Genomic DNA, 26205 nt, shown 5'->3' with positions numbered 1-26205 from the left:
GCGACCAACGATGCCGAAGTCCCCTGGTAACCAGGGTAAACATCGGGTTACTAAGCACAGGGCCACACTTAGTAACCCGATGTTTACCCTGGTTACCTAAAAAAAAAAAAAAAAAAAAACACTACATACTTACATTCCGGTGTCTGTCGCTCACCGCTGTGCTTTACGGCCGGCGCTCATAGTCAGTGCGGGAAGCTGACTGCGAGGGACGCGACAGACACCGGAATGTAAGTATGTAGTGTTTTTTTTTTTTTAGGTAACCAGGGTTGCGCTTAGTAACCCGATGTTTACCCTGGTTACCAGTGAAGACATCGCTGGATCGGCGTCACACACGCCGATTCAGCGATGTCAGCGGGTGATCCAGCGACGAAATAAAGTGCTGGCCTTCTAGCTCCGACCAGCGATCTCACAGCAGGATCCTGATTGCTGCTGCCTGTCAAACACAACGATATCGCTATCCAGGATGCTGCAACGTCACTGATCGCTATCGTTATCGTTCTAAAGTCGCTCGGTGTGGAGGTACCTTTAGTCTATTGTATTGACTGTCCAGGACCACGACTTCCACAGATCAATGAAAAACACAAACATAGGAGCTTTACTTAAGGGTTATGTACAGTACAAGCAATGTCATGCACACAGTCTTAAGCACGTTTCATTCACAAAGAGAAGCCTTTTCACAGACATCACTTCCTTCCACTGTACTCTGCTCCAGGGCCGGTATAGCACGCTGCCCTACTTCGCCACAGCCAGGCTTGTCGCCACAGTACAGGTCAGCGAGTTTCACTACACACGCTCAGTGGCTCCACATCCTATCACTATGGACGCCCTGGATCCACCACTCAGGACCCTCAGTAGTCCCACAGTCTCATTCCCCTTTAGATCCGTACCTTCAACATTGTCCTGTCCAAGGACCCCTTTAAGGTGGAAGGCCACTCTCTCTTCTGTCAGTTCCCCTCTTATTCTAGTTGTGGATTACTCTTTGGCAGCACTGCACACTTGTTGCTCTCCAACTTCTCGCTGCCTCTATTCAAGAACTAATCTGCTTTCCTTGGTACCAGTCCTTCCCACTGTGGGCTATTCCCAAAGTTTAACTGTATCATAACTCTCCCTGTCTCTGCCAGCTACCTGTGGCTGGGCAGGCAACAGTTTCATACTAACAAAATAAAACGTATCTATACACTAAACCTTTTACACTTATATTGTTTACCCTATACTATCATATCCTGTACTGTACATTGCTTACATTACTACATACATTAGAGGCAAACATCTTACACTTCACATGACACAAAATGTACACAAGATGCAGGACATTATTCATATTAACATCACAAAATATACAGCACTAATGTCATGAAGGGGGAGCAAAGCAATATGTCCATCTCTTTACATATAAATGCTTGTTATCGACTATCATTCTGTCTATATAGGTCGGCATATACCCAACGGACAAGCACAATGCATGTTAATTAGATAAAATGATTTTAAAGCAGGCTTAAAAATCATTACTCTCGAAAGCATGGTATTCGGTGTACATAGAAGTGTCTTCTGGTTTATAGTGACAGGGGATCGGTTTGCATATAGCTGATTGGCAGCCATTTAATGTGATTGTGCAGTGGAAACCAAGCGTGAGATTGACTTTAGATGTACAGCAGTTATATATTTACTTTTATAAAAATGGGATATTGGGTTCTTAGTAAATGCAAATATGATATGTCTGGATTTTAGTGTTCAGAAGATTGTTGGATTGCTCTAGAAGTTCAAAAATGGTAATAGTGGCTTAATTAATACTAAAGTCCCACACCTATATTAGCCGCATAGCAGTTGCCCACACCAACTGGCTATAGTCCATAGAAAACAGAAAACAGCACAACAAGTTGTTTTTCTTCATAATTTATCCAAAAATATTTCATCCAGTATATATATATATATATATATATATATATATATATATATATACAAGTAATAGAAATAACCTTGCAGTATATTCACCACCGTCAACAAATCATCCGGACTGCGGTACGGGCGTGAGAGAGCTTCTGACTTGTGGACAGATCCTGGGTGTGGGTGATCCCTCTGCAGACTTGCACTTCCATACATTGAGCGGGATAGCATGGATACCGACCAACGATGAGGGAAACATACCTGCAGCGACGTTTCGGGGTACTTCCGGATTGCACTAATACTAGTGTTATTCTATAGGGACGGGCACATGTCTGATTTTTCCTTCGGACTGAGCGAATCCGAGGAAAAAAAAATCGCAGCATGCCCAAGTTGGATTATTGGATCACACTCGGCCATGCAAGTCATTAAGTCCATGGAAAACATTGGACTGCACTTGAATGACATCTGAATGTAGTCTGATTTCCACAGACTAACAGAATGGAGAAAATGGAGAAGGTTTTCATTCCATCTTCTCCTCATCCAAGAATGTCGTATCACACCATGCTCAGACTCTGATCAGAGTGTGGTTACCATAATAGGCCCAATTCTCTCAGATGCGAGAAGATACGGTCGCGTGACCCTAGCCTAAGGAGGTCACAATTATGGGTCCGTAATTAGAAATGATCAAGTCCTTCATCTGTATTATTGTAAGGTTACTTCTTTTAGAGTAATATCATTATTAGTAGGAAATTGGTCCCATAGATATCAGTTTTTGGTAAAACAGTATAGTTGTAAAATGATAAATCTGTTCACTGCTGTTCACTGTTTGCTGCTGTTTACTGCTGTTCACTGTTCATTCAGTGTTGCTTGCGGTTTCTTGGATTCTCAGTCTATTTGTGCATGTCTACTTCTGAGTGTATTAAAATAGTCTAGCAGGATATTTGTGATATAATAACCCATAAGAAATGGACTCTTTTGACAAGTTGTTGGATCCAAAATCAGCTCGGAATGGGATTGTCATCTGCTAGACCTTGGGTGACCATTGTATCAGCGATTTGGCCCAATTGAGGATCCCCTTGTATTCTGGTGTGACAATAGACTCTCTAAAGGATTCCAATAAGTAAGAAGACTGTAATGACAAGTTCAGCGCTTGGCTATGTCTGACAGTCCCAGAAATAATGAATGGAGAATAGCACATATGTGCGACCATGCTGATTCATGCAGTACAGTCCAGGGAAAGTGGGAATGAACGGGAGTCCCAGTGTGGGGAACCGTAGCAATTACATAATGTCACCTATCATAGGGCCCTGTGCAAGAGCAGTATATGGGCCCTGTACACTCTAATAGCTTGTCATAATGCACAATTTCACTTACTCTGGAGGTGGAAATTAGCCCTCTGGTGGTTGTACCGATGATATGTCCACCCCTGGTGATCAATGTGTTTTGTAGGAGTAGCCCCTGCAGCACCCTTAAGACACCCCAACATACACATTAGATAAAAGTCTGAGGAACCTACAGATTTTGTCAGGATCAATGTTTATGGGGGCCTATCAACTCTATAGATTATGTTGGGGGAGAGAAGGATCCGGCCATTGTTATTTCAAGTGTTGATCCTTTTGTTGAGAGCCGAGATAAGATGTTTCCACATGAGTCTGACAGCAACTTCCCATAGAGAACACGGGAACCATGTGCTTCTGATCATGGGGGACAGCTATTAACGTGAGTGTCACTGAGAATATAATGCTTATCTGGAGCCATTATCTAATAATATGTACAATCTGGTATGGCTTTAAAACTAGTTTCTATGCTATGTAATTTAGCGGACTTCTGAGAATTGCAGCTTCTAAAGTGACCATACTTTTAACGAGCAAGTAATGACTTACCATTACATGTAAAGCAGCTCACTCATCAGCTATATAACTAACAAAAATGGATCCTTCCCTGCTTATTAAGGAGTTAAATAATAACACCTAAATGCGATCTGACATTTCTTCGTGAACTGTACGCAGCTAACTGCATAGATCTTGCACTCAAAACTCACCCGTCAGGAGGACGCATTGCTTAGAAACTTGGCACAACCCAGGCCCAACCACTTCAAAGGCCAGGACCAGAAGCCCTGAGCGACTTCTCCAGCAGTTACATACAGCAGAAGTAAATCAGAAGCTTTCTCCTCTTCTTGTTTGGCTTGGCTAATGGTGGTAGTGTAATTAGCTGACGGAGACTGTGGAAGAAAAATGATCGCTGCGTGGAGTTAACTGAATGTAAAATGCACCCAGTAAAGGACATGTTCACTTTGAACGAGATGGTTGGCAAAACTTTAGAGAGGTTTCCTAGACAAAATCTATGAAGCTCTATGTCCATTATATAAAACATTTTGATATTTTTTTTAGTAGGGTTCAAGGCAATCGAAAAAATTTAAGGCTTGCTATATTGATGATCAATTTTTAGGATCTGTTATCAATATCAGATTGTTGGGGGTCCAACACCCAGGACATTGTGTAGTGGTCATTATTACATATTGATATTAGCCCCTATACCTTTTTTGGCTTTGTTCAACGCTTACATCCGGACATAGCAGAGTCTGAAAATAACTCATCGTTGGGGGTTACAGGACCTCAACCCATCTGATATTGATGGCCAATCCGTTGTATGTCATCAATATCATAAGCCTGGAAAATTCTTTTAATTATTCAATATTGTACTGAATTATAACATTGAAAATAACATATGCATCCAATTGTGTGGTTGAAGAAAGGTGCAATTTGTTTATGAAACTTTTGTTTTGAACAGTAACATACAATAAATGTATAAAAGGGGATTTTACTTTCAAGAATGTGGATCAACTCACCGACAAAATGACACTATTGCACAATAAAGTAAATGACCACAATAAAGCTTAACATTTACTTGTTATTACTAAAACAAAACAATACAACATACATGACCTAAAAACACGTATGGCTGCAAACAAAGATACAGGGTGCACTAAATCCCTAAAGGGCCAACTATCTAATGCCTTACCTTGCAGCAGAGGTTGGCACCCTATAAACCTGCGCAATGGCGCCCCTGCTCAACGTAGGCTCGCCCTAACTGTCCCTAATAGGCCCTATCATGCGGAAAATAGTGTATATCCCATTGATGAAATGTGCAACATTACAAAAAGTGTGCAATATTGTTACTTTTTCCATTTAGCACACTTTTGCACTATTTATGAATTTTTGCTCTAGTGACATCTGTTTGTCTGTCTGATATGTATGGTCTACTGTTTGTTGTTTTTCTATTTTCCGCACGATAAAGCCTATTAGGGACAGTTAGGGCAAGCCTACGTTGAGCAGGGGCGCCATTGCGCAGGTTTATAGGGTGCCAACCTCTGCTGCAAGGTAAGGCATTAGATAGTTGGCCCTTTAGGGATTTAGTGCACCCTGTATCTTTGTTTGCAGCCATACGTGTTTTTAGGTCGTGTATGTTGTATTGTTTTGTTTTAGTTATAACAAGTAAATATTAAGTTTTATTGTGGTCATTTACTTTATTGTGCAATAGTGTCATTTTGTCGGTGAGTTGATCTAATTAAGGCACTTGTATTTGAAATTCTGTGAAAAACTTTCAAGAATGTGGACCCCAAATGCTTTAGAATGCCTACAATAATAAACAAAGCAAATACTCACGCTCCCCAGGTTCACCCTGGCTCCCCACCGCTGCCCTGGTCTCGGTATTTTGGATACAGCTGTGTTATCAGGTCGACAGCGTGCATCACCACTATAGCCACTCGCTGAGAATCATAGAATCATAGAGTGTTAGGGTTGAAAGGGACCTCCATGGTCATCATGTCCAACTCCCTGCTCAATGCAGAATTCACTAAACCATCTCAGACACATGTCTGTCTAGCGGCAGTGAGATGGGGTTGAATTTGGGTACAGCGAGTACCTGCTTTTTTTGCTATTTGATATATTTTAAACCTATTTTTTGAAAGAAGAAATCCCTTTTAAGGGAACCTGTCACGTTGAGAATGGTATCCAATCTTCGTGCAGTTTCTTATAAGACAGTAGAAGCTGAGCAGATCCATATATATAGTTTTGTAGGTGGTTCTAATCAATGGCTGACACACTTATTTGTGTAAGCATACAGTAGAGAGTTAGCTGTCCATCACTGAATAGGACCACCCACTGGACTCAAGCTCAGAAAGGGTAGGGATCCAAATCAATACATTCAACCTTATACTGAATATTTTCCTCCAAAAACTATATATTTATCTGCTCAGTTCCTCCTGTTCTATAATATGCTAGCTTAACATAGAACATAGGAAATGTCCAAAATAACAGGTTCTCTTTAAGTCCATACAGTGAAGGAAATAATTATTTGATCCCTTGCTGATTTTTTAAGTTTCCCCACTGACAAAGACATGAACAGTCTATAGTTTTAAAGGTAGGCTAATTTTAACATTGAGATATAGAATATCAATAATAAAATCCAGAAAATCACATTGCATAAGTTATATACATTTATTTGCATTTTGCAGTATTTGATCCCCTACCAACCATTAAGAGTTCTGGCTCCTACCGACCAGTTAGACGTTCCTAAGCAAATCGTTACCTAGCTTTTTTTTTTTTTTTTTTTTCATTTTTCGCTCCCCTTATTTCCAGAGCCATAACTTTTTTATTTTTCCGTCAATATGGCCATGTGAGGGCTTATTTTTTGTGAGACGAGTTGTACTTTTGAACTATACCATGCCGTGTAACAGAAAACGGGAAAACAATTCCAAGTGCAATGAAATAGTTTTTTGTTTGGCTTTTTTGCTAGGTTCACTAAATGCTAAAACTGACCTGCCGTTATGATTCTCCAGGATATTACAAGTTCATAGACACCACACATGACTAGGTTCTCTTTTATCTAAGTGGTATAAAAAAATTCCAAACTTTGCTGAAAATAAAAAAAAATGTGCAGTTTTCCAATACCCGTAGCATCTCCATTTTTCGAGTTGGGTGAAGGCTTATTTTTGCGCACCGAGCTGACGTTTTTAATTATACCATATTTGTGCAGATACATTCTGTTGAGCGCCCGTATTGCATTTTAATACAATATCGCCGCCACCAAATAAACGGAATTTTGGCGTTTTGATTTTATTCTCGCTACGCCATTTAGCGATCAGGTTAATCCTTTTTTATTGATAGATTGGGCGATTCTGTACTCGGCGATACCAAATATGTGTAGGTTTGCTTTTTTTAATTGTTTTATTTTGATTGGGGCGAAAGGGGAGTAATTTGACTTTCATTTTTTTTTAATATTTTTAAACACATTTTTTTTTAAATTTTGGCATGCTTCAATAGCCTCCATGGGAGAGAGAGAGAGAGAGATTTTTTTCCCCCAGACTTGAAAATCCTCCCGGGCATGCTCAGAAGGGAAAAACTGGATCCGTCGCTGGATTCCTGTGTGTGACGGTCAGCGACGGATCCTGTGTCCATAGGCTTCCATTGTAGCCGACGACGGGCAGAGCAGGATGCGTCGCTGACCGATTTTCCGACGTGCACAAAAAACGTTACAATGAAAGTTTTCTCTGCACGACGGACCGCTATTTTACGACGGATCCGGTGCACGACAGATGAAACGGATGGCTATCCATCACAATCCGTCGCTAATACAAGTCTATGGGAAAATGCAGGATCCTGCAAATTTTTTGGTAGGATCCTGCATTCTCAAAAATCGACGGATTGTGACGGATCTAAAAAGACGGAAGTGTGAAAGTAGCCTAACAAGAGCCTTAAAAATTAATACATTACAAATGGAAAATCTTAAGCCAGTAAACTAAAAAAAACATACTCTGCCATGAAATTTGCATATGATCCAACTGCAGCCAGCTGTGACCAGGTTAACGGGTTAAATCCAGTGTTGAAAATGGGATTAAATTGTTAGCTGGGAATTTTCTTCTCCTTAAGGGGAAACATCCAAATAGATTTCTTGGCTCCAGATCAAACTGTTGCCGTTTATTGTCTAGAAGCTTTAGGTCGGTACACTAGAGAAAAAAAAATTGGGGATTGTCCTCACCTGACTTCCTACACTCAGACAGTAGGAAATATAATTACGGTATGTTTAATGAGTTTTCCAAATTTAGATTGTCTTTGGTCTGCAGGATAATAAACAAGAAGATATACCGGAGATGCTAATATATTCTTTTATGATAATAAATTATTATTTTGGTATACATCAGTTGTAGGACATATATTTGGCCAACCTACCACACGAATAGGGAGCCATTATGTGCAATAACAGCTAAGATTACCACTGTCAAACCCAATTTATTGGCAAAGAATAGTTGACGGCCCACACCGTGAATCACAGTTTTACAGAAATTTTCACCTTCTTAGACGCAATATTTTTCCCCAACACATACTGACTGCTGCCAAGCCAAATTTATTTGCCAAGTCTAATTGATGGTCTTCACAATGACAGTGAGAAGACAGTGACTTTATTATTATGTCGCTTTTCTTTAAATTATTAAAAAATAGAAATTCAGGTGTGGGGCTGGTCGGAATATGGTTGTGATAAATGGTTGATAGATAGATAGATAGATAGATAGATAGATAGATAGATAGATAGATAGATAGATAGATAGATAGATAGATACTGTAGATATTCAGAAAAAAATGGAACAGCACAATGTTTACTAGTGGGTGCCAGGCCTTCCAGGCAATAAGTCCAATACTTGCCCAAATCCAGATGCAAACAAACAATGAAGGCAGCACTCCAATGAAGGAAGTGCTGCCTTCATTGTTAGATACTGTAGATAGATAGACAGATAGATAGATAGATAGATAGATAGATAGATAGATAGATACAGTAGACAACATTTCATCTCAAGGCGTGAGCCTTTCTCAAAACCCTTTATGATCTTCATCAGACTTTTCTAACAGGAGTTTCGTCAAAAGGTTGACCAACATGTCCTTGATGGTAGAATGAGAGAACAACAAAAATATCATCCAGACATAGACAGGAAAACCAATATGATGTGATACACTTTAAGACCCTAGAGTTGAACTGCAGGTCTAGGTCGTAGGGCAGATCCAGAGACCACGTGGAGCCATCTCTCATGCATCTCAGGCTTCAAGTAGAGTGCGATGGTTGATTGGCAGTGCAAACTACTCAGTGCTGTCTGCCTGTGGTACCATTGTAAAAAAAATTCTATTAATGACTAATAGCCCCCCGGAAATCACATAGTTCACATCATTTCTATAGCACTGATACTGAAATCTTGGACACATGTCAGGGTTTGTTTCAAAAAAGTGAAGAACCGTCTAGAAATCTTTAGGAAGCATCCTATTTTGCATTAACCTTTGGCACAAGTTGCTCCTTCTTTTTACTCAAATTCCTTTTTCATTTGCCTCCAAAAGGCCAGATGTGTGCGTCCACATAGACAGTCTTCTAAGGTGTCTAGAAAAGGGGTAGTGTTTTTGAGAATCTAAAAAAGCACCAGATTTAGTACTGGCCAGTGAGCCAATTAAAACTTTATGCAAGTCTCAAATTTAATGCCAAATGAACCAAGTTTAACACACAGGGAGCGCCATTGTGACATGTTGGGTGCATTTGTTATATTGTCCTCCTTTTGAACCGCGTTAGTAACTATGGGCCAATGTCTTAATGTGAAAAAGTTGTAAATAATGTCACCGTTTGGGCAAAACTGTAAACTACATTTCTTTTCAGTGGTCAAAGAATCGCCGGAATGGGACACTAATGCTCTGACTCATACCTTTATGAAGTTATTCACATCTGAGGGATTTTTTAAATTTTTTTTGGAACTAAAGAGAAAATCTGATGTTGGTCAAATTACCCCATGTGATTTTTACAAATAAGCGTCATTGTTTGTAAAGTAACTGGTGCTAACAGGTTCTATGCACCTCTTACTATAGTCAAAAATGTTTTGGGATAGATTGTCTGAATGCAAATATACTGTATTAGATGGTTTGTGCTCATATTAATAGAGTTTTGTTCTTTTTTATAGGTATTCTTTTAGCTGCTTGTCATGCATTGGAAAACACAACAGAAGCAATCACAGTTAGTGGTAAGTAACCTTCGTATAAGTAGGCTTGTACACTTATACTTTCTATGTTTTATATCAAGCCAACACATACTAAAGAGGCAGACTATGTGACTGCTATGGTGCCCCCAAAGAGAAGGGGCCCAGCCTTGGTTGTTCAGGTCCCTGTGATACTAGGTGGAGACAAACTCTGCAAGACTTCATCTTTCCGGGGGAACTGTATCTATAGCAAAAAACAGTTGTGGACTGAAAATGGCCACTAGGTCCTTCAGTCTCTAGAGGCAAAGATTGGGACCCTTTTTACTATGTGTAACATTGATGGAGCCATGTGGCTCACGGATGAACTAGGTCATAGGAGGCTTGTAATAGCCATAATAAATGAATATAAGGCTTGAGTCTCTCCACATAATTTTGCAGATAACATACTAGTTAAATGGGGTATTCCCACCCAGAACAAATATAGAACATTCATCTGTTAGACCTGCGCCTGTCTGTGGAAAATGAGATTCCGACAAGCCCTGAAGTGGCCTACAGACATGCCATAAATGCCATAAATGTCCTAGGTGAGAAGCAACCTTGTCACAGGTTCAAGAAAAATTTATGAGAAGCCATTTTTCATCTAGATCATAGTACTCATGTGTAGCATGTCCTTTCACTTCTGTAATAATAGGAAACATATTATGTATCCTCACACCTCTATATAGTAATCTACCAGTCATCCGCTAAATTTAATCGGACAAGTGCTGGCCATGGTTTTGACAGATAGCACTTATACTCATGTTATTGAATGGGCCCATGTACATGTCTGATTTTTTTCGAGGAGATTCCAAGTGATCGAGGAGAAAAATAGCAGCATGCACTCAGTCATTTATGTCTATGGGTCCGTGAAAAAAGTCGGACTGTACTTGGATGACTGACATAAAGGAGAAGGTGGGGAAACTTTTTTTCTCTCTACCGCCAAAAAAATCAGATCACACTCTAATCAGAGTCTGATTAGCATAAATACCAAACATCCAATGTTAGGGAGGGCGGAACGCACCGAATAAATATAAAGATAGTAATAAGGTGCGTTCGCAGCCTGGGGTCCACCGTGCAGAGATGGAACCTGCTGCTAGGTAATGGTGGCACTATATGGCAGTACTACACCAGAATAAACATGGGTTCTGTCACCCGGTATGAACTGATGTGAACTCTGTTGCTTCACAGAGTCACAGGGAAACAAAGGAAATGCTGTGCCCTGTTAGCAGTCACAGGGTGCAGCAGATGGACGCTAGTGGGATCCCTGAAACTCACCCCCACTATGCTGGTGATTGATCTCGCTCTGACCCTCGGTGGCTTTTGAGACCGCGCCTGAGGACGCCCTGAGTCAGATGCTGAGCTCAAGCGAGAGTTCCCACCCTACACTGACCGGTTGTCAGGACTGATTAAAGATTACCGCACAGAGTGCTCTGTCGGACGCCACTAACCACCCTAACTAGGGCTAGGAAAGCGCACTGATTGCGCACAGCGCCGCACTGGCTGTCACTGCTAACAGATGCAGTATCATGTGCTAGATGTGAGGGATAGCACTGCTAGGTAGCTTTCACCATTCGCGAGCAGTCAACAACTCTAGAGATGGGAATGATTCTGATCTTTCATCCATCGACAGGCATAAAACCACACACACACATATTAGCAAGTTTATACTAGCGCATGGCCAAGCGGGCATGCAAATCCTTTATAGTAGTAGCACTCTGGGACCTTCCTGGTGGTCCAATAGGAGTCGCAACAGGACCTGAGCATGTGACCCGGTTGACCTCCAATGGGAGGTCAACCTTTGGGCATGCTCAGTATGGGAAAAGCAGTCCCTGAAACGCCTTCCCCCTGCTGATCAATGCTGGCTACAAAGGCAGGACCTGGAAAGGCAGCAGTAACCAAGCGCACAGTATCAGCTTGAGCCAGACGCTGGGACCAACGTCTCCGCTAAGCAGGCTCACTGCAACTGGAGGAGAATGGGAGACCGCAGCGGACATGGTTCAAGATTCCCCCTGTGCAGCGGCGGGAACTCGACACCTAAAATCCGATTTTCTCGGATGTAGAGAAGATGGTCGTGTGACCACGGCCTTAGAAGTAGTCATCATGGACATATTAGGCAATACTCTGCATGTAGAATATACAATAATTCCCTGATCAGAGGCCTGGCTAAAACTAGTGCAGTAACACGTATATTTTACCTGTTAATATGTAGACATTGGTATTTTATCTGATTTATCTAGAACATTAAGATCTCTATTCTGCTGTTCAAGAATGCACATCATGGGGCAAATACTGTAACACTAGATCTACACATATTCAGTAGTATTATTATTATTTATATAGCACCATTGATTCCATGGTGCTGTACATGAGAAGGGGTTACATACAAGTTACAGATATCACTTACAGTAAACAAACTAACAATTACAGACTGATACAGAGGGGCGAGGACCCTGCCCTTGCGGGCTTACATTCTACAGGATTATGGGGAAGGAGACAGTAGGTTGAGGGTTGCAAGAGCTCCGGTGTTGGTGAGGCAGTAGCTTCGATAGTGATGAGGCAGCAGCGGTGTCAGTGCAGGCTGTAGGCTTTCCTGAAGAGATGAGTTTTCAGGTTCCGTCTGAAGGATCTGACTGTGGTTGATAGTCGGACGTGTTGGAGCAGAGAGTTCCAGAGGATGGGGGATATTCGGGAGAAGTCTTGGATGAGGAGCGAATAAGTGTGGAGGAGAGAAGGAGGTCTTGGGAGGACCAGTATGACAGTGTAGCATTGAGCGTACATACGGATACACAACATTTTCTGTGCATTTTTAAAAAAACTCCCCCAATCTTAACTTGCACATTTTGCCAATAAACACGCCTTACCTGAAAAAAGAAATCACTTTTTTTATGAGCGAGTATCAAAATATACTGTTCACGTTGAAAATCTGCAAACAGTATATGTCAAAAGTCAATATTATCCATCTGATGGCATGGCGGCTATGGCCACCGCGCCAGGACAAGAGCAAGAAGAACCTGTTTCATTCCATATGGTAGGAAAATCACATAGAAATACCAAAAAGTGGGCAAACCTTTTGGTGGGTTGTCTGGGATTGGCCAAAAAAAAATGTCAATGTGGTAGAAAAGTGATAAAATAACTCCTAACCTGTAAAATCCTCCGGTGTTCCAGAGCTGCTGCTCCGGTGCTCCCCCATCAGCCTTTGATTATTATGCCTTCAAAGTGCATCCATTATCGAGGTTGTACATATAATTTACATACATTGATTGAGCTAGTTTTGTAACTTCTTGGCTTTTCTTATCTTATATTAGACATTAGGACCAACATTAATTTCAGAGCAGAGCAGCATTCACAACTTTGTGGGCTTCAGAGCTACAAACTGTCGGCATTCTTCAATATCTATTCAGACTTATTTTTCGGAGGTTTGCAATTTCATTAGTGTCATTTTTACACCAGACGCTGTCTAGCAATCTGCATCGTGCAATCAAATGTGTCTGTTATCCAATTTGTACGCTGTTTCTGAGAACCAGCAGAAGTATGAATGCAGCTCTAGGCTATAATACTGTCTGTATTTTAGGTTGAGTACATATATAATACAAAACGCAATGTACGAAGATACTCAACCGTCTCTATAGATTGAATATACTCAATGGTGACATGACAATTAAAGGGGTAGTCTATGATTAACCCTGTAGATCCTGTCTATGGGGGCATTCACATGTCTGTGATTTTCCCGGACTAAGCAGTTCATGGCAGAAACAAGTCCATTTTTGATACAAGCGTTGGATCGAAGTTGGCAAGGCAAGTCTATGGTTCCATGAAGAATCGGACCTCATCCGGATGTCTGATTTTCACAGACTGTCCCATAGGAGAAGTTGGAGAAGTTTTTTTTTTTTATTCTCCATGTACGAGAAAAACGGATGACACTCCGGCCACACTATTTTCAAAGTCTGACCAAAACAATCGCTACATTTTTCTCATTTGTTGGAAAAAATTACGTATGAATGAGACCCTAGGAATGGAAGTTTGGCAGAAAGGGTTAAAGCTGGAGCGGATTTACACCTGTGAATTCGCAGAGCAAATAATGACAGCTCACCTGAAAGGCAGCGCTCTCATGTGAGCGCGTTCATCTGTGTGTTTAACCAGCCAGAGCTGCATCCCTTTCCCAGGCTGCACATTGTATGAGGAGTTTCCTTTCTTCTGTATTTGGACCTTTCTTCCGCGGAGCGCACATTGGAACCGCGCTGTTTGTTGCTGTTCCAGCCGTATGGAACAAGTTCGTCCTGTCTTCTAAACAAGGCGAAAACCTACGATATAAAACACAATGAGGCTACTTTAGCTTTGACGGATTTTTTAGATTTTAGTGTAATTTGCTATATGCATATTAACGCGGTGCCGTCACATGGTGCCCTTTTCGGCACAATTTTTATACCGCTATCCTCCCATATAAGCTGCTAGCTCCATAGTACTGCATCTGAAAAAAACATGCCAATTAATCAAATGCAAATAAAGAAGCGCAGCAGCAGATGGTGTGCACTAAGGCATATGTGAACATCTTATATATGAATTCTGAACATTACTGCTATACAGACTGGAATTATAGAATTGAGATACTTGGTATGGAAGTTTGCCAATTTGCGTGTACCCATCTTCTATGACAAGGCGTATCCTGTAAGTGGGAACCTACATTATCAAGGATTTGTCCGGGGCTATTTAATCTTTTCCTTTATGAGTCTGAGAATTAACAGGCAGGTAGTTGTTAACTTCCTGACCATTGTGCCTGGCACCATTCTCTGCCGGGCCAGAATGGTCACGGACTGCCCCTGCGGGCAATTCATCAGCTTCCTGTGATGTCAAGTCGACAGAACAGTGGTTTCTCTTCCTCTGTATTCTGTTGACTGCCAATGTCATGCTGACTGACAGACGACTCTCCACTGCAGAACTGTGTGAAGCCAGCTGTCAATCAGCATGACATCGGTAGTCAAGCCCCATCGACAAAGCTGCCAGGAATCGGAAGAGCTGCTCTGTTGATGTGAAGCAGCAAAATCGCTGACAGGAGCAGTCTGTGATAGCTCTGAGCCGACACCAGGCAGAATAGGAAGGTAATGAGTAACCACCTACCTGTCAGTTCTCAGCCCCATGAGAAAAAAAATAAAATAGTCCCAGAAAACCCCTTTAAATTTAACTCTCCTTAGGTCAAACCCTACAAATCGGATGCATACAGACATACACCTGCACCCAGTAGAAGGCTATTGGTGCACATGCCATGTGACTGCCATAGACAGCAAAGTATAGCACTGGGCTTTTTCTGGCTGACCCATAAAGAATGTTTGGAGTGGAGGGATGCATTCCCATTCTTGATTGGTGGAGGTCTCAGCTATCAAACCCTAAACAATTCTCAAATTATTACCGTACCTATTATTTGGACTTTAAATGATTGGAATAACCCTTTATGGTGGACTATTAGTGTTATAGTCTCCAGAAAACTGAAAACATAATACTAATCTGTGCAAGCAGTTGTATGAGCATAGATCTCCATAGCCCTCTATGGTTATATCCGAAGTATCTTGTACAGGGAGACATCTCATATAAAAGACTCCCAGCCGCAGTCTGGGATATTTAGTACAATGCAAGTGTGATTTCTGCATGAGCCCCATTAGAGTAGCACTCCGACCAAAGTTTGTATCCTCTTAATATATTGCAATTATCAAATTATATAGCGCTGTGTACTTACAATTGCTCTTTTTGCCTTTCTACCCAGATAATTCTTCTCTTTTCTCTGCTCTATGTAGAAACAGGAAGTCTTTTGTCCCTGCATTTATCATTCTCCTCTTTAACTCCAGACCCAGCTGCTCTTCCTCCTTCTGCCAGGGGCTATTGCAGTAAGTTATGACTCACGCAGGGAAAAGAGACGTCCTGTTCCTACATAATTCAGAGAAAAGAGAAGAATGATCTGGGGAGAAAGGCAAAATGAGCAATTGTAAGTACATGGTGCTATATAATATGATGAGTGCAATATATTAAGAGGATGAAAACTTTGATGGGAGGAGGAGTGCTGTTTTAATTAATCTTTATATTTACCAAATTGAACCACTCCATCAAATTACGTCATTATGTAAAGGGGTGACACCAACTACTCACATCATTGTGTCTGTGGTCGGATCATTTACACAGGGCAGTACCAGAAATATACATTTAGCTTTGACTGCTATATTTTCTGAAGGTAGAACTGTTCTGACTCCAGTATGTGGGCACCAGACAATTTCTAATGAATGAATCAGCTTTTTATTCTAATTATAGAGTTCCCTGTAATTTGTCAGGCCGCCTTTCTCCTTCCTGCAATCATTCTTATCCCTGATAATCCTCCGGCTAAACTGATTGGTGAATGAAGTGCAGTTAGTTGTCTCAAAGGAAATTATGTCTGAGGATTTCACAGTGACTGGGGTGGGTCGTTGCTTTATAGAAGATGGGAATTTCCAATTCTCTTTACGAAACTGTTGATTCTGAATGTAACATCCAGATTCGCTCTCATATCTAGTACCCGTCCTGCCACAATAACTCGACAATCATCCAAAACTTGCTGGTCAGATTCTTGCAGATTGGTCATCATTGCAGTGTACATGACTATGCTCTACGACATCTCTATCACCAGATCTTGTCATATCCTGTTAACCCTGCTGTTGTCTTCGGTCTGGGGAGACTGATTTTGAACTTTGGTATTTTTTGGTGTGTTCAAGATGCGGTTCTGAAACTTGTGGTTGACTGACTTAAATGAGGATGGTCGGTCGGCCACGGGTTTCAGAGCCGCATCTTGAATATTTTAAAAAATATTGAAGTTCAAGGTCGGTCGTTTTTGACCAAAGACAACAGCAGGGTTAAGTCGATAATTTCTGCCCAATGTTATCATATTCAGTACATAAAACCTGCCAAAACCTTCTGATTATGGCAGGATCATCTGAAGATCTAATGTGTGAAGGGGCCACATTCCCTAATAGTAGATGTTATGGGAAAGGAGATTCAGACATGTTGGACTTTAAAAAAGACAATCTTATGTTCCCATGGGAGATAAGCCGCTACTAGATGTGTCTTCTTATCTTATATTCCCCTCACAGCTGAGAATTCATATTTATGGGTCAGAATTAAGACCATCAGGAGACATAAATTTGCTGCCTTGCGCACCTTTGTAGATCACTGTGGTTCAGGGTGGTTTCACCCAATAGCGACATAAGCACAGGATAGCCCTAAAATACAACCATGGATCTTGCCTCTTAACGGGTAAAATTATGAAACCTATAACGAAAGACTACACATACCATAAATAATTTAAAGACTTATAGCATTATTATGAACAAATACAAACATTTAAAACAAGTGTGTACAGATAGTTTTTACGAATGTCAACTGAGAGTGAGTAATTATGTGTACATTAATCCTGTAAATCCAAAAAAATATGTCTAAAAAATGGCTCCAAAATGCAGCAATTGATGTAGTGTTACCGGAAAAATAAATAAATAATAATAGATAAGACGAAAGATGAATTCCCTAAAAATGGATAGATACGGTAGATAGATTCTATTCTACAAGAGTATAATGTCACCACTAGGGAAAAAAGTGTTTAGTGGATAAAATAGTAATTCATAGAAAATTCATGGAGTTAATAATGAAAAATAAATAACGGTTTATACAGATATGCAATGAAGTACAATAACAAGTATGCAAAAAGTGACAGAAAAGTGCAAAAGGAATGCCTCATATAATATTCTGTATACTAGGGCATAAATGACTAATTCTCCTTCATAAGTATGTAACCAGTGAGCCAGTCCTGATGTGTCCACATAAGAGACCACACAGGGTCAAAAGATATGAAACACTAAACATGGTAAAACTGGATCAAATAAACCTCATCATCTCAGATGTTTGCCCCTGACTCGCGTTTCGACATCGCTTCATCAGTGGGCAGATGGTATAATTGTTAAGTGCCTGTAAAACTAGTAATAGCGATGAGCGAATATACTCGTTGCTCGGGTTTTCCCGAGCACGCTCGGGTGATCTCCGAGTATTTATCACTGCTCGGAGATTTAGTTTTTGTTGATTCAGCTGCTTGATTTACAGCTGCTAGCCAGCCTGAGTACATGTGGGGGTTGCCTGGTTGCTAGGGAATCCCCACATGTAATCAAGCTGTCTAGTAGCTGTAAATCATCTAGCTGCGGCAAGGAAAACTTAATCTCCGAACGCTAACAAATACTCGGAGACCACCCGAGCGTGCTCGGGAAAACCCGAGCAATGAGTACACTCGCTCATCACTAACTAGTAATTTTGCAACCTATCTCTTATCAAAAATTCTCTAGAATAGAGGAATTTTTAATTTTATAGTTTTTAGCTCATTGCCAAGGTTACTGTCCACTGCTGCTGTCTATCAAAGATGGCTAGTCTCCTATACAAGCACTTTCATGCTCTTTGCTTTAGAGCGTTAGAATCTCAGTGCTCTTCCGATGCTGAAGGGACAAAGCCATCTCTACTTGTAGATTTGGAGAGTGTACAGTTCACATCAGTGGCTCAGCCATGCCGCTTGTCCAAAACATTGATAATTCAGGAGCGAACCTCCCGCCTGGCAAGCAGGAGAGCTGGAGGCAGTAGAGCAGTGTGCTCCCGAAGAAACATCTTGAGATATCTCCTTTTATTCTTCTGCATACGGTCGGATACATGCAGAAGTTCAGTAAGGTCTCATACACTTCTATGATTGTCATAATAGTAATAATAGTAATAATGCAGATAATGACTTATCAAAGCATCAGTTGTTTGTGAGCTTTTGGGTCTTCCAGTATGAACGTTCAGTTGCCTTTTGGTGTAAAATCATCAACTGCTCTTCCATTACATGGCCAATGTACTAGTTGTCACATTTTTTAGATGGAGGGACAGAAATTACTTGTAAGCTTCTCACAAATGCTAATGAATTTTCATCATTCAGTAATCGAATAGAAAGACTCCATGTTTGTATTTCAGTTCAGAGGATTACAAATTATCCTGAGTGTGTCCGTACACACATCATATCCTGGCATCATAATAACATTGGGTTTTTTTTAACTACTATTATATTTTATGAGTTAATACAGTATGAAGTCACCTTCATTTTTTAACTCCCTTTCTAAGAAAACCTGACACCTCAGAGGTTTAGTTTTTTTTCAAAGACATGATTAATGACCCTAAGCCTATTTGATGTGGTCACAGGTGGAAAATTGGGATGCAAATATCTTGGATCAAAGCAAACAATCTGTCCCATCCAGGATCAAAGTGAATAAATGGCTCAGAAATTATAAGTATTCTATAGAATTGTACAAAAAAGTCCAGTTCAAAGAATTTCTCATTCAATTATTAGTATATAGATTGACTGAATCTATAACATGGTAGGAAGGAAGTGCCATCAATCCATATAAGACCTCTAGGAGAATGTGGATAGACAACGATTACTTCAATGGCAATTATATAGTGTTAATATCCGTTGGGTAGACCGGAGCAAGAAGGATATCTTCATGCCTTAAACACACACAACGCATTAATCAATACTGAGAGGGCTGTGTAAACCCCTCCGTAGACATTATACTAATGTCGGCGGAATCTGCCAATATTGATGGGTTCACGCCGACTGTCTAATGTGTATGGGGGTCCCGAACAATTTATTGTCAAGAAAGATATATTGTCAGGAAAGATATGGCATGTCCGATTTCAGACTACCGATACGCCACCGGGAGACATATCTAGGAATATGTCTGTTATAGAGAACACAGGAGCTCACGGTTGAATGAGACCCTGTATGCGAGAGCCAGCCGAGATGGCTGCCAGCTGAGCGATCGGCCAAACAATCTTTCAGCTCACAAACACCTCTTGTTTTTGGCGGGCTTTACTATTGGATGCACTTTTGACAGGTTTGCTACTTACGCTTCACATTCTCTTTTTTAAGTAATTACTTTAATGAGTAGAAAGATTGGTCCAAAGTGCAGGGACTGCTAACATTTCAATGAATTAGTGACACAATCATGATTTAGGGAGCCTAGTCTCCAGAAACGCGTTGAGATTCTTACCCATATGGTTGTGCTGAAGTCTGTATCCTTCAAGTTTAAAGTATGTGAATAAAGAAAACTCTTTTTTACGGAATCGGTGAAGCTGGACATTCCTATCATAATTGGCTCCCCATTTTCCACCTATTCCTTTTAGGCTGTCACATTCCTGGTAATGTGCTTTTAAAAAAATATTTTCAAGACACCCGTTGAAATGAGTGGAAAACCAAATATTAAGTTATCTTGTCAAGTCTTCCAGAGCGTGATCCTTTCTTTAGAGGGAAGTCCAGAGATAAGGGTCCTTCTCTACGCCCTAAAAGGATTGTCCTTCCTCCTTGTATTTAGTTAATATAAGAGTTTCTTGTTTTATCAGAGTGTTTTTTTATTATTATTATGGAAGGGGAGTTGGAAAATACTGGGGCTGTTTTTTGACACCTGGGCCTCATTCACAAACTACAGACTGCTGCAGTTTGACCACCTGTACACTGCTAATGCATATGAACGGCAATGGTAGTGAGCTTGAATTTTCACACTTCATTTCTTGCCTTGTACAGATTGGCATGATGGCTTCCAAATCATAACAGTGTGCCAAATCCAAATGGAACCTGTTATGAACAGGTAATTCAGAACCACAATGGACCTTGAAGTTCAGAGCATACAAAGTGACCTGACATTTACCAAAAACATATGACGAGCTCTGAGACATGGAAACTCTGCTGACCGCAATCCCTAATCCTATCACACCACACTAGAGGTAGCCGTGGATTGCGCCTAACGCTCCCTATGCAACTCGGCACAGCCTGAGACACTAACTAGCCCTGAAGATAGAAAAATAAGCCTACCTTGCCTCAGAGAAATTCCCCAAAGGAAAAGGCAGCCCCCCACATATAATGACTGTGAGTAAAGATGAAATACAAACACAGAGATGAAATAGATTTAGCAAAGTGAGGCCCGATTTACTGAATAGACCGAGGATAGGAAAGATAGCTTTGCGGTCAACACAAAAACCTACAAACAACCACGCAGAGGGGCAAAAAGACCCTCCGCACCGACTAACGGTACGGAGGTGCTCCCTCTGCGTCTCAGAGCTTCCAGCAAGCAAGAAAAACCAATATAGCAAGCTGGACAGAAAAATATAGCAAACAAAAATAACATAAGCAGAACTTAGCTTATGCAGGATAGACAGGCCACAGGAACGATCCAGAAGGAAGCAAGACCAATACTAGAACATTGACTGGAGGCCAGGATCAAAGCACCAGGTGGAGTTAAATAGAGCAGCACCTAACGACTTAACCTCATCACCTGAGGAAGGAAACTCAGAAGCCGCAGTACCACTCATCCACCAAAGGAAGCTTATAGACAGAACCAGCCGCAGTACCACTCACGACCACAGGAGGGAGCTTGGCCACAGAATTCACAACAGGAACCCTATGGACCTTATTGATATACAGGTCCTTCTCAAAAAATTAGCATATAGTGTTAAATTTCATTATTTACCATAATGTAATGATTACAATTAAACTTTCATATATTATAGATTCATTATCCACCAACTGAAATTTGTCACGTCTTTTATTGTTTTAATACTGATGATTTTGGCATACAACTCCTGATAACCCAAAAAACCTGTCTCAATAAATTAGCATATCAAGAAAAGGTTCTCTAAACGACCTATTACCCTAATCTTCTGAATCAACTAATTAACTCTAAACACATGCAAAAGATACCTGAGGCTTTTATAAACTCCCTGCCTGGTTCATTACTCAAAACCCCCATCATGGGTAAGACTAGCGACCTGACAGATGTCAAGAAGGCCATCATTGACACCCTCAAGCAAGAGGGTAAGACCCAGAAAGAAATTTCTCAACAAATAGGCTGTTCCCAGAGTGCTGTATCAAGGCACCTCAATGGTAAGTCTGTTGGAAGGAAACAATGTGGCAGAAAACGCTGTACAACGAGAAGAGGAGACCGGACCCTGAGGAAGATTGTGGAGAAGGACCGATTCCAGACCTTGGGGAACCTGAGGAAGCAGTGGACTGAGTCTGGTGTGGAAACATCCAGAGCCACCGTGCACAGGCGTGTGCAGGAAATGGGCTACAGGTGCCGAAATGGGCTACAGAGAAGCAGCACTGGACTGTTGCTAAGTGGTCCCAAGTACTTTTTTCTGATGAAAGCAAATTTTGCATGTCATTCGGAAATCAAGGTGCCAGAGTCTGGAGGAAGACTGGGGAGAAGGAAATGCCAAAATGCCTGAAGTCCAGTGTCAAGTACCCACAGTCAGTGATGGTGTGGGGTGCCATGTCAGCTGCTGGTGTTGGTCCACTGTGTTTCATCAAGGGCAGGGTCAATGCAGCTAGCTATCAGGAGATTTTGGAGCACTTCATGCTTCCATCGGCTGAAATGCTTTATGGAGATGAAGATTTCATTTTTCAGCACGACCTGGCACCTGCTCACAGTGCCAAAACCACTGGTAAATGGTTTACTGACCATGGTATTACTGTGCTCAATTGGCCTGCCAACTCTCCTGACCTGAACCCCATAGAGAATCTGTGGGATATTGTGAAGAGAAAGTTGAGAGATGCAAGACCCAACACTCTGGATGAGCTTAAGGCCGCTATTGAAGCATCCTGGGCCTCCATAACATCTCAGCAGTGTCACAGGCTGATTGCCTCCATGCCACGCCGCATTGAAGCAGTCATTTCTGCCAAAGGATTCCCGACCAAGTATTGAGTGCATAACTGAACATTATTATTTGTTGGTTTTTTTGTTTGTTATTAAAAAACACTTTTATTTGATTGGATGGGTGAAATATGCTAATTTATTGAGACAGGTTTTTTGGGTTATCAGGAGTTGTATGCCAAAATCATCAGTATTAAAACAATAAAAGACGTGACAAATTTCAGTTGGTGGATAATGAATCTATAATATATGAAAGTTTAATTGTAATCATTACATTATGGTAAATAATGAAATTTAACACTATATGCTAATTTTTTGAGAAGGACCTGTAATGCTCTATGTTCCCTCAAGATTTCCATTATTTCAACAGCAAAATTAGTACTCCATGTTCTACTATTCCTGCTATCAAACGTGATTGACCCTCTTATATAAGCCCTAATCGAGAATCCAAATGTCAATGTGGCAGATTATAAAGGATATTTCTCTTTTAAAGGGAACCTGTCGCAAGAAAAAACGCTATTAACCTCCAGATATGAGGATAATCTACAGGTTAATAGTGTTACTAACCTGCCCGACACCCGCACATAAACAAATGCTTCAGAGAGAAAATGAGCTTTATTCCCCCTGGCAGCATTCCGATTTCAGTCATGGGGTGGCACCGATGCTGGTTCAATCACCGCACTGAGCCACGGCTGTAACTGCGCTCCTGGTCCTGACTGATAGCGGTCCCTAATGCAGAGACAGTGTCAGTCAGAACCACGTTACAGCTGCCGCTGTCTATACTCAGAGCGTTGACTGAACCAGCGCCAGCACCGCCCCCGTGACTTAAACTGGAATTCTGCAAGGGGCGAATAAAGTTAATCTTCTCCCCGCAGTGTTAGGCTAAGTGTGGGCACTGGGCAGGTTAGTAACAATATGATCCTGCAGATTAATGCAATATCTGTAGTTTAATATGATTTTTTTCTGGTGACAGGTTCCCTTTAAAGAAGACCTGTCATTTGCCACAAATATGCAATTTTTATACCTGAATCTGGCGTCATTTATATTTTTGGCCCTTTGCATCCTCTTCCCTGTAAATAAACCTAGACTTTTTCCCCATTTGGATGTGGTCCTCAAGAAGCCTCCCACAGACAAGAGCTGAGTAGCACTCCTACTTGGCTAAAAAGAGTTGATTCATATACAGTGAAGAGGGGGCCATATCTCAGGAATGAAGAGGCAAAGGAGCAAATTTTAAAAAATGGCAAATTTAGAATAATGGCATTTTTTTAAAAAAATGACATATATGAGACTAAATTAAGATGCCCGTGAAGCATGGTCTATGCATGGGCCACAAAGCATGGATTGGCCGCCGATCTGCCGATCCGAACTCAACAACCTCATAGGCATAAATGCCGTACATCAAGGTCTGTTTATTTTTCACGGACATCTAAGTTTGGCCTTATTGAAAGTGACAGGTGCTCTTTAACCCCTTACGACATATTATGTACAGTTAGGTCATATGCAGAACTCACATCCTAGTTGATCATGGGAAGAATAATTTAATCCAATCGGTAAATGGTATAATTAGAAAAAAGTTCTAAGCGACAGTGTTTTTGGTCGCCACAACACTGGGAAAAATACAATAAGATGTGATCAAAACATTGTATCTACCCCAGAATGGTATCAGTAAAAACATCTGTTCAGGGCATAAAAAATAAGCCCTCAAACAGCCCCATCGACCAAAAATTGGAAAATGGTGAAACAAGCAAAAAGTTTTTTGTACGAATATCTGAATTTTATTTGCCACGTAAATAAACAAAAAAACTATATGTTTGGCATGTGCATACTCGTATTGACCTGGGGAATCTGGGGAAATACTGCCAGGTCAATTTTACAGTATAGTGAATATAGTAAATTTTAAAAAAAATTGCGGAATTGCACTTTTTTCACAATTTTGCCACACTTGGAATGTTTTCCTGTGCTTCACATAATAAAATGAACGGTGTCATTCAAAAGTACAACTCATCGTGCAAAGAACAAGATCTGATATGGCAATTTCAGTTGCAAAATAAAAAAAAAGTTATGGCTCTTGGAATGAGGGGAGGAAAAAAATGAAAAAAAGAAAGAAAATTGCCCAGTCGGGAAGGGATAAGGTACAGTAACTTAAGAGAGCACAGTGATGAACAAATAATTAAACGGTGTAGCATCTAAAGCTTTTACTGCTGCCATCTAACCTCTTATACACCATCTAAGGCGCCCATCATTACTGTATGTGTTACTCGACGTGGGGTGTGCAGAGATATCTCTGCCAGGCTCCGATGGCTTCTCTGGCACTGGTGGCATTACATTGATATTATGGGTTGGGTCATGCTATTAGAATTTTTGTGGCTTAATGCTTCCTATGAGTTTTCACGGCAGCATAATCACAAGTGACGCGTCTCCACACATACACTCTCTGCTATCACTGACTTCATTCATAAACCTCCTCTCACAAGTCAGGAGCTGAAACCTGAAACTCCCAACCGTCCTGTGTTTTCCGATTATACGGCGCCTGCCTAAGAAAAAAGGGGTTTTACATTCACCCTCTTCTTCAATAAATATTCAGAAATAAGAGAAATTAAAATAAAAACTGGATAAGCTTCTGTGTTTTTCATCGAGCCTCCCCCCGTGGTTATTAATGCAAAATTTCCATCCTTCTTCTCGGCCCATGCATTGAGGTGATACAAGGAAGGCGTGTATTCTTGTTTTTAGTTGAATTATTTTCCAGAGGGTTCAAAGAGCGTTTCATTAACAGCGCTGCTTGTTTGCTCAGAGTGATGTTAAAAAGTAGGTTGTGTTTTTTGGAAGTTTGTCTGCAAATATGTCTGCTGCCAGTAAAATAAATTGCCTGTGTTTTTTTTTTTTTTTACATTTGGGGCATCCTATGCTGCAGAGTTAAAAAGGCGGCCATGGAACTTAAAGGATTATTGATAAACGAGCAGGACTTTATGCCGAGCTTTGCTTTCTATCCCCTGATACGTCTAATGGGGAGTCATTGGGTGCAGAGATTTGGAACCACCTTGTTCACCCTGTTGGTAATTTTCCAAATTGCTGTAAAATCTCAGGAACTTGATTTTTCGGCTTGTCTAAGAAGGGACAACCAAAGGATTCTTTGGTGCTCTGGTGGGCCGGTTTGTCCCTGCATGGTATAAATAGAGATTGCACTGGTCTAACACCACTAAGGATGGGTTCAGACTGGGTTATAAAAAAATGGGCGAATGTCAAATGGACATGAAGCAATTTTTTCCAAGTAGGAAAACTCCAAAACGATGGCTATGGCTACACAACTGTTCTTTGTGCTGCCGATATGTGTCCCGTTGCGCTCATGACCCAAAAATACAATCGACTAAACAAGCCCTAACTGTTCTCCCAAGGAGAACTTATTCACTTCAGTCAGATGTAGCACAGATGTTGACTTAGGGTCCATTTACACTTATGGTCCATTTACCGGTGGCTCTACACTACTGCCGATCAGTAAACTTTTATTGATTGGCTGTCATTTAAATTCTCGTTTACACAGCCACACCAAAG

General features: G+C 41.0%; 1 protein-coding gene across 1 annotated transcript in view; it reads left to right on the top strand.

Annotated features, from left to right (window-relative positions):
• TGFA (transforming growth factor alpha) overlaps window positions 1-26205 on the top strand; it is a 69764-nt gene that overhangs the window by 17180 nt on the left and 26379 nt on the right. Inside the window, exon 2 of the mRNA XM_069766545.1 lies at window positions 9875-9934. Coding sequence (XP_069622646.1) covers window positions 9875-9934 — 60 coding nt within the window. The remainder of the gene's footprint in view (window positions 1-9874; window positions 9935-26205) is intronic.

This window comes from Ranitomeya imitator, chromosome 4 (genome assembly GCF_032444005.1).
Source record: "Ranitomeya imitator isolate aRanImi1 chromosome 4, aRanImi1.pri, whole genome shotgun sequence".
Classification (NCBI taxonomy): domain Eukaryota; kingdom Metazoa; phylum Chordata; class Amphibia; order Anura; family Dendrobatidae; genus Ranitomeya; species Ranitomeya imitator.
The sequence above is the reverse complement of the archived record's forward strand: the minus strand, read 5'-3'. Positions and strand labels throughout refer to the sequence as shown.